We start from the raw sequence: 15527 nt of genomic DNA, 5'->3' as shown, positions 1-15527 counted from the left end.
TCCATCTCTCCAGTTCGCGTCTGTGTGTTCCGTAGTTGTATATCGCTCTGCATTTTTCTACCAGCATTTTGTTCGAGTCGCATACTTGAGACAGCGCCCGTGTGAGGCGCCAAAAAGCTCGCCATGGCTTACAACTTTGTCGACACCCCTCGCACTGACATGGCCGACTTGACGCGATTCGATGCTGACGCTCTGTCGTTCTCTATGGAGCAACCTTTCCCCTCGCCCTCCAAAGACCCAAAGAACGATCTTGTACGCCAGATGAAAGCTCGACAAGGTGCTGCGCAATCTATCAAGACTCCGCGCGCTCGCAACAACCTAGTCAATGCCAGGAACGGCCCTTCCAGGAACGAATTCACTCCTCTCCTCAAGAGTGCCGCGCACAACCGCTTCCGCTCAAGAGAGAACAAGGAGAATGACAACGACCTACTTAATAGCGTTCTGAGTGGACGCGCTCCTGCAACGCCTGCCTACCTGAAGCCTGGCTACGTCGAGTCCCACACTCCTGGCCTACCTGTCAACAGCAGCATGATGGATCACGATCACACCGGCAGTTCTCAAGGAGAAGGTACCCCTGTTCCACCTGCTATCGCCAGCAGCAGTATCATGTCTACTCCCATGCCCATCTTGCCCCAGAGGAATGGAGGCCTGGTCGACCAGGGCAATGTTCTCACATTGCGTGAGCAAGAAGCTGTATGTACCGTTGTGGAGGTGACATTATTCTGCCTTCTTTACTAACCACTTGCAACACAGAAACTCGACGCCGTGACGAAAGAGAACTTCAACTTGAAACTCAAGATTCATTTCCTCGACGAGAACCTTAAACGCACGGGAACCGACTACCAGCAAGAGGTCATCAGGCAAAATACCGAGCTGAAGATTGACAACACTCAGATGTCCCACGAGATCAAGCAGCAAAAGAAAGCCATTCAGCGTGCTGAGGCAGAGCTGGAGCAATATCGCCAACAACTACGCGACTACGCCGAAAAGATTAAGAGGAAGCATACAGACGATATAGTCAAGGAAGAAATGGAACGCTTGCGTCAACAAGCCGAGAAGAATCAGACCCTGGCAGACGAGCGAGAGGAACAGATCAATGAGCTGCAACACAGACTCAGCAAGGCTGGAAATTCCTCGGACGAGAAAGTCAAGGATCTCCAGGATGACATCTCCGACCTTGAAGCCGAGATTCGCGCCAAAGAGATCGACCTTGACTCCAAGGACGAACAGATCGAGAAGTTGCAGAAGAAGCTCAAGGAGGCGCAATCTGACGACGGCGAAGCGGACGGCCTGCGCGATGAGATCGCAGACCTCGAAGCCGAAGTACGCGCTAAAGAGGAGGAAGTTGACGCGAAGAATGACCAAATCGACTCATTGAAGCAGAAGCTGAAGGAAGCCCAAACAGACGACGAGGAGCTCAACGGTCTGCGCGAAGACGTCGCTGCTCTCGAAGCTGATCTGGAAACACGAGAACGTGAACTGCTGGAACATCGCGAGGAAATTGAAGACCTGAAACAACAAGTCAGAAGCGCTCAAAACACCGACCGGTCAACGAAGAAGCTTCGGGGCAGCCTGGAAGAGCTCGAAACCCAACTCAGAGACAAAGATCAAATCATCGACCAAAAGCACAACGAGCTGCGCGCTCTGGAAAAGCGACTCCAGACTTCAGAATCTGCTCATACGACCGACATGCGCGATGTTGAGAGCGAACTCCAGGAGAAGGACTTCTTACTAGAGCAGAAAGATGGGGAGATTAAGGCTCTACAGGATCGTCTCCAGACAGCACGCGGCAGCTGGGATGCCGAAGCAATGCAGACCGACGCTCGTCTGCAAGAGAAGGACCAGCTGGTTTACGAAAGAGAATCACAACTCCGTGAGGCCTCGCGTTTGGTCGAAGAACGCAACCGCGAAATCGCAGACCTGCAGCAATCTCTCAAGTCTAACGAGAACGGCAACAACGCACAAGCTCAACAGCACAGACAGCAGACCGAGCAGATTCGACAACTCCAGGAACGTTTGCGATCCACCGAGGCCAGCGCAGGCGCCGAGCGTGACGAAAAGTCAGACATCATCGCATCGAAAGAGCGAGAAATTCGAAGCTTGCAATCGCGAGTCCGTGGACAAGAAGGAGACGAGAGCAATGAAATCCGCCTCAAGACCGAACACATCGAGCAACTTGAGAAAGAAATCCAGTCGAAGAACCACCAGGCTTTGCAGCTGGCTACGGAAACGCGTGCTCTCAAGGATCGCATGAACTCTATGGAATCGCCCACAAAGAAGAACTCGATGCTTAGTCAACAAGCAGAACAAATTCGCAACCTCCAGCAGGCTCTTCGCGCTTTGTCAAGCGAGAAAGACGCAGAATTGAACGAGCTTGAGAACCAATTGCAGTCTGCGGAGACCGAGCTTGACGGCCATCTCAAGAAGATTCATCAATTGCAAGAGCGCTTGAGATTAGCAGAGAGGGACCAATCTTTCGCAGGCCACATGGACGAAGACATGCAAGAGAAGCAAAAGACCATCGAGCAGCAAGAAGACCAATTGTTGGATCTGCAAGCTAAGCTCCGCAAGGCCCTGCAAGAGAAGGAGTCTGAGATGGTAGCATACGAGACCCGTCTTCGCCAAGTCAAGCAAGAAGTCGACCACGAAAAACAACAACTCAAGGACGAACACGACGAGGCCTTGGAAGCTCTGGAGGACGAGATTGTTGTTCTGGAATCTAACGTTGAAGATGCCCAGAACGAAAAATCGGCTTTGCAGCAAAAGATCGAGCTGCTTGAAAGAGATCTCGTAGCATCAAAGCAGAACGGCACGCCAGTCCGCGAACGCAACGAACTTCGCTTGAAGCTGAGAAACGCCGATATGGAACGAGACAACCTGAAGAGCCAGATCCAAGACCTTGAGCGTGAGCTTGACGCAGCCTGGCAAGCCAAAGAGAACGGCACACCTGTTCGTGAGCGCAACGAGCTACGTTCAAAGTTGAGAGAGTCACAAAACGAGATTTCCAAGCTGCAGAACCGCATTCAGTCTCTGGAGTTCGATTTAGAATCCGCCCAAGCCGACAAAACCATGGCCGACGAGCGCATGGACTTGCACGAATCTCTGAAGGAAGCTAAGATCGAGGCGGAAGACCTGCAACTTCAAATCGCAGGCCGCGAGAAGACAATTGCCGCTCTGACAAAGAAAGAGAGTGAGGCCAGAGTCCACCTCGACGAGGCACGCTTCGAAATGGAACAGCTTCAGTCAGAGGTCTCGGAACGCGACACCAGAATCTCGGGTTACATGACCAAGGAAAGAGAGCTTCGCACGCAGATCCAAGAACTGAGAGAGGCCAAGGTCCAACTGCAGGAGCTAGAGCTGCAACTTGGCGAGCGCAAAGGCAGCAGTTCTAGTCACGCAAGACGTGAAGCAGAGCTTCGCGTCCAGCTCCGCGACTCCAAGATCGAGATCGAGGACTTGCAAGTCCAGCTATCTGAGAAGGAGGAACGTATACAGACATTGTCCCAGAAGGAGAAGGATCTTCGCGACAGAATCAAGAAGAGCCGAACAACCTCTGACGACACCCACTTCCTAGAGCAAGACCTCCGCGCTCAACTACAGGATGTCGAGATTGAGTGTGAGAACCTGCAGAAACAGCTCGAGGAGAGAGAAACTCGCTTGCAATCTTCTCTTAGCCGCGAAAATGAGTTGCGATCCAAGCTGAAGAATGTCCGCGGCGAAGCAGACGATACGAGAACCATTAACCAGAGAGAGGTCCGGGGTCTGATTGAGGCCAAGGAGAAGACACACGCTGGCGAACTCAAGGGACTTGCCAAACAGATCCAATACCTACGAGCCAGATGTGACCGTGAAGAAGGATTCCGCAAGGATCTTGTGTTTAGCAAGCGCTGGTTCCTGATGCAGGTGGAGATGTACGGTGCATGGTAAGTTATATTCCCGCATTCCCTCAGGTACTAGAATTCGTGCTGACTTGCGTGACAGCAACAAAGCAGATCTCAAGCTGCTCGAGGAGATGGGCGTAACACCCAATACCCAGGTGCGAGAACGCAAGCCAAGCCTGAAGTCAGTGGCCTACATGGTCATGGCTACAGTGCGCATGCAGAAGATGCAGGAGGCGTGGTCAGGCAACAAGAAACTGCACGAATCTTTGATGAAGAAGTTGGATGGCATGAGGAGGAAGCAAGGCAAGACGCCGCTACGATGATTGACGAACATATAGTCTGTTCATGACGGCCTGAGGTGGCAAGTCATTTCTTGTGCTTATTTCTGGTTGATTATGGTGTTGCGGCATGGCATGCTGTTTTGGAGTACTGTAGGGAGCTTCTGAGGATCATCAAGCATTGATAGCAGTGGCATTTGACTGCATGCTTTTACCAATCCACAGCTCATGGCTGAGCGTGCGAACTCGTAACGATTGAGGTGATTGTGAAAATGGGGGCCTTCAAGTCCAAGTGATCAAGGTGTTGCTGCGGGATGAGCAACGACAGACCGCCAAGACGCTCGTGGACGGAGAAGTTTTGGCGTCGGACAACAGCCCACATCAAATCTGCCAGCAGCGCCAGACTCGCATACCACATCTTCCACGCATAATCACAATGGGTATTCCTTTCGACTACGCGCCCGAGAGGCCAGAGCACATTGACGCCATCCTGAACGGACTCGACCGCTACAACCCCGAAACGACGACAGTTTTCCAGGACTACGTCTCGTCGCAATGCGAAAACCAGACCTACGACTGCTACGCCAACCTGGCCCTGCTCAAGCTGTGAGTGAATGCGCGCTTCTCTTCTCCGTCTCTCGCTGGTCTTTCCTGCTGGCTCTGGTGTTTGTTCCATGACGAATATTGAAATTCACGTTTCCTATTACCTGATGGGCGACCGGAGCTTGAATCACTTCATGCCCTTTGATGTCTATTTATTAGCTCTATCTGATCTTTCAAACACCACATTCTCTGCGATTCCTACATTGCACACTGGCAGCGACAGCAGAAGACTGACAAACCAACAACACAGCTACCAATTCAACCCCCACCTCGGCCGTGAAGAGACCATCACCAACATCCTCGTCAAGTCTCTGACCGTCTTCCCCTCCCCCGACTTCAGCCTCTGCCTCGCCCTCCTCCCTCCTCACGTCCTCGCCCCCAACCCCGCCGCCAACTCCCTCGCCGAAGCAGTCCAAAAGCTCAACACCCTCCACAGCCAATTGATCGGCGCCTCGTACGACCAATTCTGGTCCTCGCTGGACGGCGATGACCTCTACGCCGACTTGATCGCCGATGTCCAGGGCTTTGAAGAGTTGATGCGCGTGCGCCAGGCTGTTGTTATCAGCCAGACCATGCAGAGTGTTGACCGTGCCGTCCTTGAGTCGTGGCTCAACCTCAACGGTGAGGCCTTCGACAAGTTTGTCAAGGAGGTTTGCGGATGGACTGTTGAGGGTAGCACCGTCAGCATTCCTCTGAACAAGGAGAATGAGGCCAGAGGAACCGTCGTGCGCGAGAATGTCAAGTTTGACCGTAAGTTTTGGAACATCACACGCTATAACAGAGAAGCAAGAGACTGACAAGGATACCCACAGAATTCTCAAGAATGATCAAGAGAGCATACGAGCAACCCGCATAAACAAATGGGACAGAAACGTATTTGGTGACACTGATACGAAAGCATGGCGTTCTACGGATTTTTCTAATAGAGCGTACGACAAAAGCTCAGGGATATTTGGTGGGCAACACTTCAAACAAAAAGTCGTAGTCACACCTTTTTGTGTTCGTGGCATTAGAACGAGAAGCATGAGAAATAGTATGCTTCTTTTCAAAAACTAGAAGAACAAACAATGACAAATGACCGTCAATGAAATTTCTCGTATCAACGTCTCAATACTCGAACTCAAGACCATCGAGGGCAGCGTATCCTGCCAACGGGAAAAGCGTCCCGCATTTTGATAGCTGTTTCAATAGACAGCTGGCAGGCCTCCCCGTGTGCTAAACTCTGTCACGCGCACCCTGTAGAAATGCACAATGTTTTTAAGATTAGTGCAGCCCTCCACTGAGAGTGTGATACTCAGCGCCTCTCTGCGGACGACTAGAGAGATCTTGAAAATATTGTGCATTTCTACAGTCCAAATAACTCCGGGCATGGCTGTGGGAGATGGCTAGAAGTGACAGAATTTAGCACACGGGGAGGGGGTAAAATGGGAGTTCGTATCAACTTTGATTCTCTTTCGCTACAAGACAATTTAATCTACAAGTGGTATCTCTTTTACTTCTTTCCAGTCAACTCTTCCCACTGAACACCAACCCACTCCTCGACATAACCAACCTCACCCTCCTTCTGCCCACGCATAACGCAGTCCTTTTCACAAACACCAAGGATAACGGTACCCCATTCCATACCCTCCAAGCCCAACTCCTCGGCTTCAAGTTCCACAATAGCATAAGGAGTCAATTGCAGTTCGAACAACCTCTCCGCACCACAGTTGTTGCACTTAGGCATTCCAGTCTTACCACTAGTCTTGACCTTGGCATTGCTAGACGCAGAATCTTGATGCGCACCCAACAATCTACCCACAGCATCTGTTTTCGAGTAAAGCAATGGCTGCCCAGCAAACTCGTAACGAAGGATTTGCTCTGGGTTTTGGGACATGCGGTCGGCGAAGCGTTGGAAGGCTTTGTCCATGCTTGATTCAAAGGCATCTTTGACGTCCATGTCTTGACCAGAGGGACCGCCTTCGCCGGCGTCGAGATCCATGTCCACGCGTGTTTGTTGGGGGATCTCGGGCTTTTCGGCGTCGAGGGTTTCGTAGTCGGCGTCGAGGTAGTAGGAGGGGTAGGGCGGGGGAAAAGAGGATTGTTGGGGCCAGGGCTCGCGGGGGCCGGTGGGGATGGCTGGTGTGGTGTTGGGCTCTGGGCTCGAGATGCGCGCTTTGCTGGCGAAAGTCTCAGAGAGAGAAGGTGTGGGTTGTGTGGCTGCTGGTGTAGGAGCTGCGGGCGAAGGAGCCGCTGGTGAGGAAGCGGGGGCGGTAGAGAAGGGGTTTGCAGGGCGTGATGAGGCGCCGCCGGTAGCGAAAGGGTTGAGAGGAGAAGATCCAGAAGTGGGAGGCTTGACACCGAAGAGAGACTCGCCGATGTTCGTCTTTGGCGCCGCAGGAGCGGCGGGTTCTTGTGGTGTTTCCTCCTTTTTCTGTTGTTTGGGCTTCTCTGACTCGGCGGGAATTGCTGATGCGCGGATGGCTCTGAAAGCTCTCACGCTGCCGTCCTTTCTTCTGCAGGCCTTTCTCTTACATGCCCAGAGGTAGAGTCGTCGTTCATGGCCAGGGAAACGGTCGGGCAGGTCGCCGTTCAGTTGAAGCAGCAGTGTCAAGAGGTTGTTGCAGTTCTTGCATTTGGCCAAGTCGCCGGGCGGTGTCGTCTTCTCATCTAGCCATGTCTGCGCGATCGTCTTAGTATCTGTTCCGTTTCTTGGTCGACCCCAGGATGTGGAAAGGTTGAACATACAGGGTGTCCGCCCAACTGGCTGGTTGTGTCGTCTGCTACATCCTTGGTGGCGTAACCGAGTAGGACGTTTGTCTCTGTAAAGTTCTCGTCCTCGAAATCAGAGTCGCTGTCGTATGTGGCCATTTTGGTGGTATTGTATGTTGATGTCGAGAAAAATTTCCCCAGGCGCTTCACAAAACTGCGTCATGAAGCTTTGGTTGGCTCGGCCTTCGACTCCGGCCGACGCTATCACATGCTATTTGCACTTTTTGAATGGATGAATATTTAAAGTCTTGGTATGCGTTTTATGATTGTGTATGGTGTATCATGAATGGGTATAGTTGTGTCATCAATGCTCTTTATTCCTGCCGTGTCCTTTGCTGCCTTCTAGGCGCTCCTTTGACCTTCCTTCAACATGTCGGCAACCATCTGTTTGGCTTCAGCGATGAGTTCAGCCTCCTTGTCCAGGCCGACACTGTTGCCCCTCGAGTTCAGCAGACCGACATCCAAGCCTCCAAGACCGCCATTGGTGACGCGATCACCGTCTTCGGCAGGCTGCCTTTGTGGCTGTCCTTGAGGTCCCCGTCTTGCCAGACCGGCTGTCTCGGGGGCTGCTCCTGTACTGCTAAGTGTGGGAGCCTCGGCAGCGATGATGCCTGCCTCTTCTAAGGCGTACGCTTGACGACGTAGCCGAGCCATGATTGATTGGATGTGTGTGAAGTAGGCGGTTGTGTTTTTGGTAAAGGCTTCCTTGTGAGCAGCTGGGGAGTTGTCGCTTTCAGCATCAACCATGTCATCGCTGTCGGTAGAGGCTGCGTTGATTGGACGGTCGGTCAAGGCATTGACAGCATTTGCGGCGCTGGACAGTAGAGCGGGCACGTCGGCGTTGATTGCGGACAACTCGCGAATGCGCTCGGCGGGCGTTAAGGTCGGCTGCGACGAAGACATGGTGATATTGAACTGCGCGTATCCCTGAGCTGCTGATTAAACTGGTCTCTCAGCCCATCGACCGACTTATGTTGCTGCTCGAATGAAGAGATGCACGGCAAGAAGGGAAAGAAGGTTTGAGCATGGCCAGAAGCCTTCGAGGCTTCGACACTCCACGTCTCTTGGCGCGTCGCTCTTTCGCCCATCACTTTCCATCGACCTTCACTTATCACTTGTACGAGTGCTGTCGCATTTGTCGCTCTCTCACTCGGACCCTTCATCTTCACTGTATAATATCCTGACATGTCAGGAGTACCGCCCCAGCCGCAGAGGACGGCCAGTGTGGGTCCTCAAAATGTCCCTCCACCAACTCCCCATCAGCCTCCGCAGCAACCTGCACAACCTCAATCACAGCAGAATCTGAATCAAATTGTGAGTTGGCTCATGAGAATCATCACTTGTCTCTCATTTCATTCGGGAAGCTGCGGACTACCCGCACTTTACTTCACTTTCCTTTCGTCTGCTTGCTAGCTTGCATATCAAACGAGAAGCGTCAACTCGCTCGCACCTACCACATGTACCGACCGCTTGCTTGTCTTGTGAGACCTTCATATAAAAGTCATCACATTTGCTTCTCAGTTATCTCAATTTTGAACATAACATCCGCACCTATCCTCCCTTAAACATCGCCCATCATGTGGACATTCAAAGGACCTAAACCCAAACCCAGAACTGACGAGCATATCAAGGTACTGGAGTATCTTGCGAAGAAGGGCTACAACCGGACGGAAGCCATGTTGCGCAAAGAGAGCGCGCATGCTGACTCCGAAGGTCGACCAATCATCCGCCGAGCTGAAGATGCCGGAGGAGAAATGTACGAAAAGGCCTACGAGCTTTTGCTGAGATGGGTCGAAAAGTCTCTGGACATCTACAAGGACGAGCTCGGTCGATTACTATGGCCCGTCTTTGTGCATTCATTCCTTAAGCTGGCCGCAGAATACTTTCCTCGTCAATGCGCCGTCTTCTTCAAGGCCTACAGAGAACCCTTCGAAAAGGAGCATCAAGACGACATTCGCGCTCTCCAAGCTATCAGTCTGCCCGAGCATGTTCAGAATAATCACATCGCAAAGCTCTACCGCGAAAACCACTACAGACTCACAATAACCGACCTGGCATACTCGGCTTTGATCCAATTTCTGGAAGCACACGACACCGAGGGAGGCTCGGTAATTCTTAATATACTCCAACATCACGTCGAACTAAGGCATGTAGATCGAGTGGCCTCGGGTGCGGAGCGCAGTCTTGCAAGGATACTCGCCAAACAGCGAGGCATCCAAGACGTGCCTGCAGAGGACGAGGGTATTCCTGGCCACAACCCTGGATCAGCAAATACAGATCGCAATGCGCCGCCAGTCTTGGCAAAACTCGCGCTTGCGCCAATGCCTATGGAAGCAGATCTGATGGAAGATGTGAAAGCAGAGCTACAAGAGCATGACTCGTTGCATCCTCCAGCCGCTGGCCGCAACACGCTCGTCGAAGAGTTTGAGCAGCGTATCAAACAAGAACCCAATGACGACGCGCCTTCACGCGATCAGATCCCGTTCCCTCCTTCTCTTGCTCGCGACGTCGCAATGGAAGTTCAAAGGATCAAAGAGAACCGCGACAGATTCAAAATTGAGAGCAGAACAGACGGTGTCGGTCCGGGTGTCAGTGTGACCATGTTCACTTACCACAACACCTTTGACAGGTTTGTTTACCATTGATCTTTTCTTTGTGCAGCGCTAATTGTATGACCAGCATCAATTGCATCGAGTTTTCTGGCGACGAGAAGCTCGCAGCTGTGGGAACAGCAGAATCTTACATCCGTGTCTGGTCGTTGGACAACAAACCTCTCATTTCTCCGCTCGATCCCCCCGGTCAGCAGCCCTCTTCATCACGCCGTTTGATAGGACATTCTGGCCCAGTGTATGGCCTTTCATTCTCACCATCCATCGCACTCCCAGCAACAGCCGCGCAATCCAACGCCAACGCCGACGACTCCCAATCTTCACCTTCTCATCCTCGCTACCTTCTTTCATGCTCCGCAGACAGCACTATCCGCCTGTGGTCGCTTGACACCTTCACCAACTTGGTTGTTTATCGCTCCCACACTTCTCCTGTCTGGGACGTGAAGTTCTCTCCCTTCGGCCACTACTTTGTGTCAAGCGGCGCCGACAGAACAGCGCGTATGTGGAGCACCGCACAGATTGCGCCGCTTCGACTGTTTGTGGGACACGACAGCGACGTTGAAGCTATCTCATGGCATCCCAACTCAGCCTACGTCTTTACTGCAGCAGGCAGCCCAGATCGCAGCATCCGCATGTGGGACGTGCAGCGTGGTAGCGCAGTACGTCTGTTCACCGGCCACACCGGTAACGTGACAAGTCTCGCCTGTGCGCCCAATGGCAAGCTCGTTGCTAGTGCGGACGACCGCGGCGAAATCTTGCTCTGGGACCTCGCAACCGGCCGTCTAGTAAAGCGTATGAAGGGCCACGGCCGCGGCGGTATCTGGACACTGGACTGGAGCATCGAGAGTACAGTTCTCGTCTCCGGTGGCGCCGATTGCACAGTCAGAGTCTGGGACGTGCAACCACCAACCGTGTCGAACAGCAACGACGCCAAGGCCCTCGCCGACGGAGGTATCAACGGCAAGGATGGCGGCCCAGGTGCTGGAGGTGCAGCAAACAACAAGAATAAGAAGGCCAAGGACGTCGTCGTCTCGCCTGACCAGATCAGCGCCTTCCCCACCAAGAAGAGTCCTGTGTACAAGGTCAGGTTCACGCAGATGAACTTGGTCATGGCCAGCGGCGCATATCTCCCTTAGTGAACGAGAACTGCAAAATGAGACCGTACGGCATGGCGTTCTTTTGGTAAAGGCATGGATGGATGGGAAGGGACTTCTTAGCTGTAGTATATCATAAGATGGCCAAAACGGAAGAAGGACATGATCCATATGGCAAGATGAATAAACATGCAGAATTAATCAGACATTCTGATCATCGATTTACCAATTCATCATACACGTTCACCTGGGTCATTTTGATCATTGACGAGGGTACTGGTTGGCAGCCAATCATAACTGTAATAGTTCCTACCGCCCATATTGATCCATGTTTGCTTGTTCTGCTTCTGTCCATCAAAAAGTCATGCTCGTTCTCAATCCCACATATGAGTATCTACCACTTTTCGCAATAATATCGAGAACACAAAAGCACCTATATGACTTTCCATCTTGTGACATCTATAGCTTCTTGACGAATCAACGCTCCATCCACACTACCTGTTATCATCACATACATTTACTATGACTCCACTCAATGCACCCGGTCCACTGAGATCTGCGAACAAGCTTTGAGATACATAGAAGTAGCTATTACTACGCTTCCTCTACGCAGTATAGAAGATGCGTAAAACAATACATGGCCGTTCAGATGAAAGGAAGCGTTCGTCAGTGAATGCATAAAGTTGAGCTTACGGAATGGTAATTGTGACCAGAAGAGACAACAGAAACAACGTTCGAACAGAAAAGTACGCAGTATTGATTAAAAACTGCTAGTCATCCACCTCTACAAGAGAGAAGGTGGGTAACAAAAAGGGAGGGAGGTAAGGTAAACCAGAAAGGAAAAAAGAAGATCCGCTTATCAAGTCCTTGATGGGAATACAGCCGCAGAGATAGCCAGCCAAACCAGTCTCATGAAAAGCGCCCATGCGTGAGAAAGCACCCCCGTCCGTTACCGGAAACCCACGCCATGCATCAATATATCCGTCGTCGAGATCAATAAAGTTGTGTGTTTCATGTAATGCCCCAGTGCTGTTGCGCCATATAAGAAGGAAGAAGAACCAGAGAACGCCGCGGAACAAAGAGTGATTGGTATCAAAGAGAATGTACCAAGACAGCAAGGGCTCATCCTTAGACGAACTCGTACTCGGCGTCCTCTGCGTCCAACAGCTTGGGCTTGGTGGAAGCATGGCCGAGGTTGTGAGCCTCCTCTTCATCACCGTCAAGGATCTCGTACTCGTTGCGCACAAGCTTGACGGTCTCCTTGTCCTCGTACTGCTCGATGGCCTTTGCAAGGGCAGTGTTCAGGATCTGGCTACCGTGGGTGGGGACGCGGAGGGAGTCGAAGCCGTAGAGAATCTCGGTGGGGGTCATGGCTTCGTCGCCAGAGGCACCGCTGCTGTCTTCGGAGCTGATGGCGAAGTCGTCTCCAGCAGCGAGCATGTCCTGCTTGCGAGATATCTTGGCCTTGCTAGCGATAGCGGCGGCAGCTGCGGCACTTCTCTCGACGCGGCGGTGGTTGTGACTATGATACGCTTGTCAGTTTATTGTTTCCGTCTTGTTGATACGAGTAAACATACGTCTCGGATCGCTTTCTAGGTCTCGGGTTGGCCTCACCACGGCCTGGAGTGATGGTGACGCCCATAGCCCATTTGGCCTTGTGCTCTGCATCGCGCTTGTAGTCCTGAGCAGCGCTGCGAAGGTCGGAACCGGCGAATGCCTGCTCAGAAGACATGACTGTTGATGACTGTATGCCGGTATAGAGTGGGGGATGAGTTGTTGAGGTAAGTGGTCCGGATCGGCAAGGTGGTAGTAAACAAAGACCGGGAGGGAGAATGAGATGAAGTGGTGATGGGTCGTAGGAAAGAGCGTAGGAAACAGGATGTCAATGACGAGATGTTTCAAACAAAGGAAGTCAAATGGTGAACAACAAGAAGGAGGGACGCAGTCAGATGGTCCCGGGTTGCTCCTGACTCACTGGGGTAAAGTGTGGAGATGGTGAATACCCGAGTGGAATCCGATGATGAGATAAGGGCTATGTCCGCTTGCGGCGTCCGTGTTGCAACGGCGTCAGTATAGAGTTTAATACAGGAGGAAGATGTAAAGATCCAGATGGCAACACCGAGATGAGTCACTAATGAGGTTCAAAGGACAGGTAGGCAAAGAGACAAAGAGGTTATGGATTGCTTTGATGCCTCTTCAGACCGGCCTCGGTCACTGATGCTCCTCCCATCAGGCTGACTGCGGGGAGTTGGACGATAAGGGAAGCCACGTTCGTATGTTGGCCAGGTCATGCGTGCCTTGAGTTGGCGTCATGTCTCCAGTGGCAGGAAGCAGACCAAGGTCCACGGCCCACGGGGGTTCGTGACTGGTTGTGGAACAGGTTGGCGGCGGCGGCCGGAAACGGTCACCTTGTTTGATTGAATGTTGATAGCATGTGGTCATCCAGGCAACAAAGCGCCCGTGCTGCGTCATGTCTCGGCGTTAAGGCTCGGCTTCTATTCGTGGATGCTGCTTTGTGCATTCTTGTGCACAACGTGCATAGCACATGGATCTGGCTGTGGCTCTCGTTGGTCATTCCTCGTCGTCTTCATCGCTGAGGTCGCTTGGAAGAATGTCTGGGAACCACCCATAAGTCGCAAAGTCGACCGAGTACTCGCCCAGAGATCCTCGGGTCACTTGGACGCCTTCAGCTTCTAGAGCAGTGGCTTGTTGGCTGGCTCCATTCGCGCCTCTGGACATTGTCAGATGTGGCTCGCCATGTATCCGGGAACAGTGACTAGAACAACCTTGGACTGATGCAACCTTTGGAATTGATGATCCTCTGCCATGGTACATTTGAATTGTTGTAATGGGCGTCTGGCTGGGCTGTCGCAGAAAGAAGAGCCTTGAGAGACACTCCTACTTGTCTAACTGCATGTCAGTATACTGATGACTGGGTAGACTAGAGATGTACCAACCTTGGACATTCAGCTAGCCAGAGCATTAGCAACAGATGGATCTGACTACGTAGCAACAGCACCACTTACGCTTTCCAAGCAGACGAGCTATGTGACCATAAGACGTTACTTTGCCATAGGGAACTTCTCGTACAGCATTGTATACAGCATACGTCCAGGCAGCGGCTTCCTCAGAGCGAGGCATTGCAGCATGTATGTTCTTTCACATGTCAAGGTTTCGTGAAGCAACATGAATAGTTGTGATATGGACCAGCCCCGCCGCGCGCATGTAACGCCAAGATTCGAGAAAGTGATCACCATCCTTTGAGTCGGCGGACAGGAACACAAGAACATTCATATCGCCAACATGGGTCTTGCCGACTACCTGGCGCAAAACTATCTATCCGCCGACAAATCATCAAAGGGCAAGAAGCGCAAGAGAAAGAATGCCGAAGATGCTGGCCTAATCATCGCCGACGACGATGTCAGCGGCATGAGCAAATCACGGAACCGCGACGACGATGATGAAGATACCCCTATGATCATACCCGGAGGCGCCAACATCAGCAAACGAACAACAACATGGAAAACTTTTGGAAAGGCTGCTCCCAGCAACAACGAGCAAGCTGCAGCCGATGCGATCCTGGCCGACGCCGCTGCCGAGACTCAAGCACGCAATGCGGAAGATGAAGATGCGCCCGCGGTCGTAGGAGAGGACGAAGACATGGATTACTCCGGTCCAACAATGGCGTCAGGTGCAATGGCAGGTCTGCAGACAGCCGAACAGGTCACAAAGGCCTTGAAGAGGAAGGAGCGCGAGGAGAAGAGGGCAATGCAAGAGATGGGTATGGATCCCACTGGAAAAGCACAAGAAACTATCTACCGTGATGCTTCGGGTCGCATAATCAACGTCGCCATAAAGCGCGCCGAATTGCGACGTCAAGCCGATGAGGAAGAACGCAGGAAAGCAGAAGAGGCCGAGAACAGACGAGGTGACGTGCAGAAGAGGGAGAAGGAGGCACGTATGAAAGAGCTGGAGAAGGCAAAGACCATGTCACTCAGTCGCTATGCGGATGATCGTCAGCTCAATGATGAGCAGAAAGAGCAAGAGCGATGGAACGACCCAGCATTGGCTTTCTTGAGCAGAGGCACCACCACAAAGGGATCCAAGGGCACAAAAGGAAGGAAGAAGACATACACAGGTGCATTCGAGCCGAACCGTTATGGCATCAAACCAGGATATCGATGGGATGGCGTGGACCGCAGTATTGGCTTCGAGAAGAGATGGTTCGAGGCACGCAACCAACAGCAGAACATCAAGGACTTGCAATACGCATGGCAGATGGACGAATAGACGCTTTATGACACTCAATTC

At 52.1% G+C, this 15527-nt stretch overlaps 8 protein-coding genes across 8 annotated transcripts; 4 read left to right on the top strand and 4 right to left on the bottom strand.

The window, feature by feature from the left end:
- Window positions 1-123: 123 nt before the first annotated feature.
- Window positions 124-4204, top strand: M438DRAFT_265771 (uncharacterized protein; the record flags this gene model as incomplete). Its single annotated transcript, XM_029900050.1, has 5 exons — window positions 124-693; window positions 754-1323; window positions 1414-3190; window positions 3650-3923; window positions 3982-4204. 5 exons carry the CDS (start codon window positions 124-126, stop codon window positions 4202-4204), a joined length of 3414 nt encoding a protein of 1137 aa, XP_029764907.1.
- A 391-nt stretch (window positions 4205-4595) lies between these two features.
- M438DRAFT_394322 (eukaryotic translation initiation factor 3 subunit K) lies at window positions 4596-5849 on the top strand (the record flags this gene model as incomplete). Its single annotated transcript, XM_029909158.1, has 3 exons — window positions 4596-4765; window positions 5013-5512; window positions 5575-5849. The coding sequence occupies 3 exons, from the start codon at window positions 4596-4598 to the stop codon at window positions 5616-5618; spliced, it is 714 nt and encodes a 237-aa protein (XP_029764906.1). The 3' UTR covers window positions 5619-5849.
- Window positions 5850-6254: 405 nt separating this feature from the next.
- Window positions 6255-7646, bottom strand: M438DRAFT_362009 (uncharacterized protein; the record flags this gene model as incomplete). Its single annotated transcript, XM_029907550.1, has 2 exons — window positions 7490-7646; window positions 6255-7421 (listed from the first exon to the last, which is right to left on the bottom strand). The coding sequence occupies exons 1-2, from the start codon at window positions 7610-7612 to the stop codon at window positions 6255-6257; spliced, it is 1290 nt and encodes a 429-aa protein (XP_029764905.1). The 5' UTR covers window positions 7613-7646.
- A 111-nt stretch (window positions 7647-7757) lies between these two features.
- Window positions 7758-8510, bottom strand: M438DRAFT_342275 (uncharacterized protein). The gene has a single exon (XM_029904717.1). The coding sequence runs from the start codon at window positions 8414-8416 to the stop codon at window positions 7856-7858; it is 561 nt and encodes a 186-aa protein (XP_029764904.1). The 5' UTR covers window positions 8417-8510; the 3' UTR covers window positions 7758-7855.
- A 182-nt stretch (window positions 8511-8692) lies between these two features.
- Window positions 8693-11424, top strand: M438DRAFT_342274 (transcription initiation factor TFIID, subunit TAF5). Its single transcript, XM_029904716.1, has 3 exons — window positions 8693-8827; window positions 9145-10142; window positions 10193-11424. Exons 1-3 carry the CDS (start codon window positions 8699-8701, stop codon window positions 11256-11258), a joined length of 2193 nt encoding a protein of 730 aa, XP_029764903.1. The 5' UTR covers window positions 8693-8698; the 3' UTR covers window positions 11259-11424.
- Window positions 11425-12344: 920 nt separating this feature from the next.
- On the bottom strand, window positions 12345-12948 carry M438DRAFT_264410 (uncharacterized protein; the record flags this gene model as incomplete). The annotated part of the gene is made up of 2 exons (XM_029899949.1): window positions 12345-12738; window positions 12794-12948. 2 exons carry the CDS (start codon window positions 12946-12948, stop codon window positions 12345-12347), a joined length of 549 nt encoding a protein of 182 aa, XP_029764902.1.
- An 839-nt stretch (window positions 12949-13787) lies between these two features.
- On the bottom strand, window positions 13788-14357 carry M438DRAFT_331590 (uncharacterized protein; the record flags this gene model as incomplete). The annotated part of the gene is made up of 4 exons (XM_029903419.1): window positions 13788-13947; window positions 14003-14122; window positions 14174-14186; window positions 14243-14357. 4 exons carry the CDS (start codon window positions 14355-14357, stop codon window positions 13788-13790), a joined length of 408 nt encoding a protein of 135 aa, XP_029764901.1.
- Window positions 14358-14359: 2 nt separating this feature from the next.
- On the top strand, window positions 14360-15517 carry M438DRAFT_90910 (cell cycle control protein). Its single transcript, XM_029910389.1, has one exon. The coding sequence runs from the start codon at window positions 14520-14522 to the stop codon at window positions 15504-15506; it is 987 nt and encodes a 328-aa protein (XP_029764900.1). The 5' UTR covers window positions 14360-14519; the 3' UTR covers window positions 15507-15517.
- The last annotated feature ends 10 nt before the right edge of the window (window positions 15518-15527 follow it).

Source organism: Aureobasidium pullulans (genome assembly GCF_000721785.1).
Source record: "Aureobasidium pullulans EXF-150 unplaced genomic scaffold scaffold_2, whole genome shotgun sequence".
Taxonomy (NCBI): domain Eukaryota; kingdom Fungi; phylum Ascomycota; class Dothideomycetes; order Dothideales; family Saccotheciaceae; genus Aureobasidium; species Aureobasidium pullulans.
Note: the sequence above shows the minus strand (reverse complement) of the source record. Positions and strands in the feature narration are given on the sequence as shown.

Excerpts from the sequence above, each read along its gene's own strand:
- M438DRAFT_342275 (XM_029904717.1), bottom strand. The coding sequence starts at position 8,416 with ATGTCTTCGTCGCAGCCGACCTTAACGCCCGCCGAGCGCATTCGCGAG.
- M438DRAFT_342274 (XM_029904716.1), top strand. The coding sequence starts at position 8,699 with ATGTCAGGAGTACCGCCCCAGCCGCAGAGGACGGCCAGTGTGGGTCCT. Across the intron at positions 8,828-9,144 it reads AGCAGAATCTGAATCAAATT|GTACTGGAGTATCTTGCGAA; the intron begins GTGAGTTGGCTC and ends GAGCATATCAAG. Across the intron at positions 10,143-10,192 it reads TACCACAACACCTTTGACAG|CATCAATTGCATCGAGTTTT; the intron begins GTTTGTTTACCA and ends TTGTATGACCAG.
- M438DRAFT_90910 (XM_029910389.1), top strand. The coding sequence starts at position 14,520 with ATGGGTCTTGCCGACTACCTGGCGCAAAACTATCTATCCGCCGACAAA.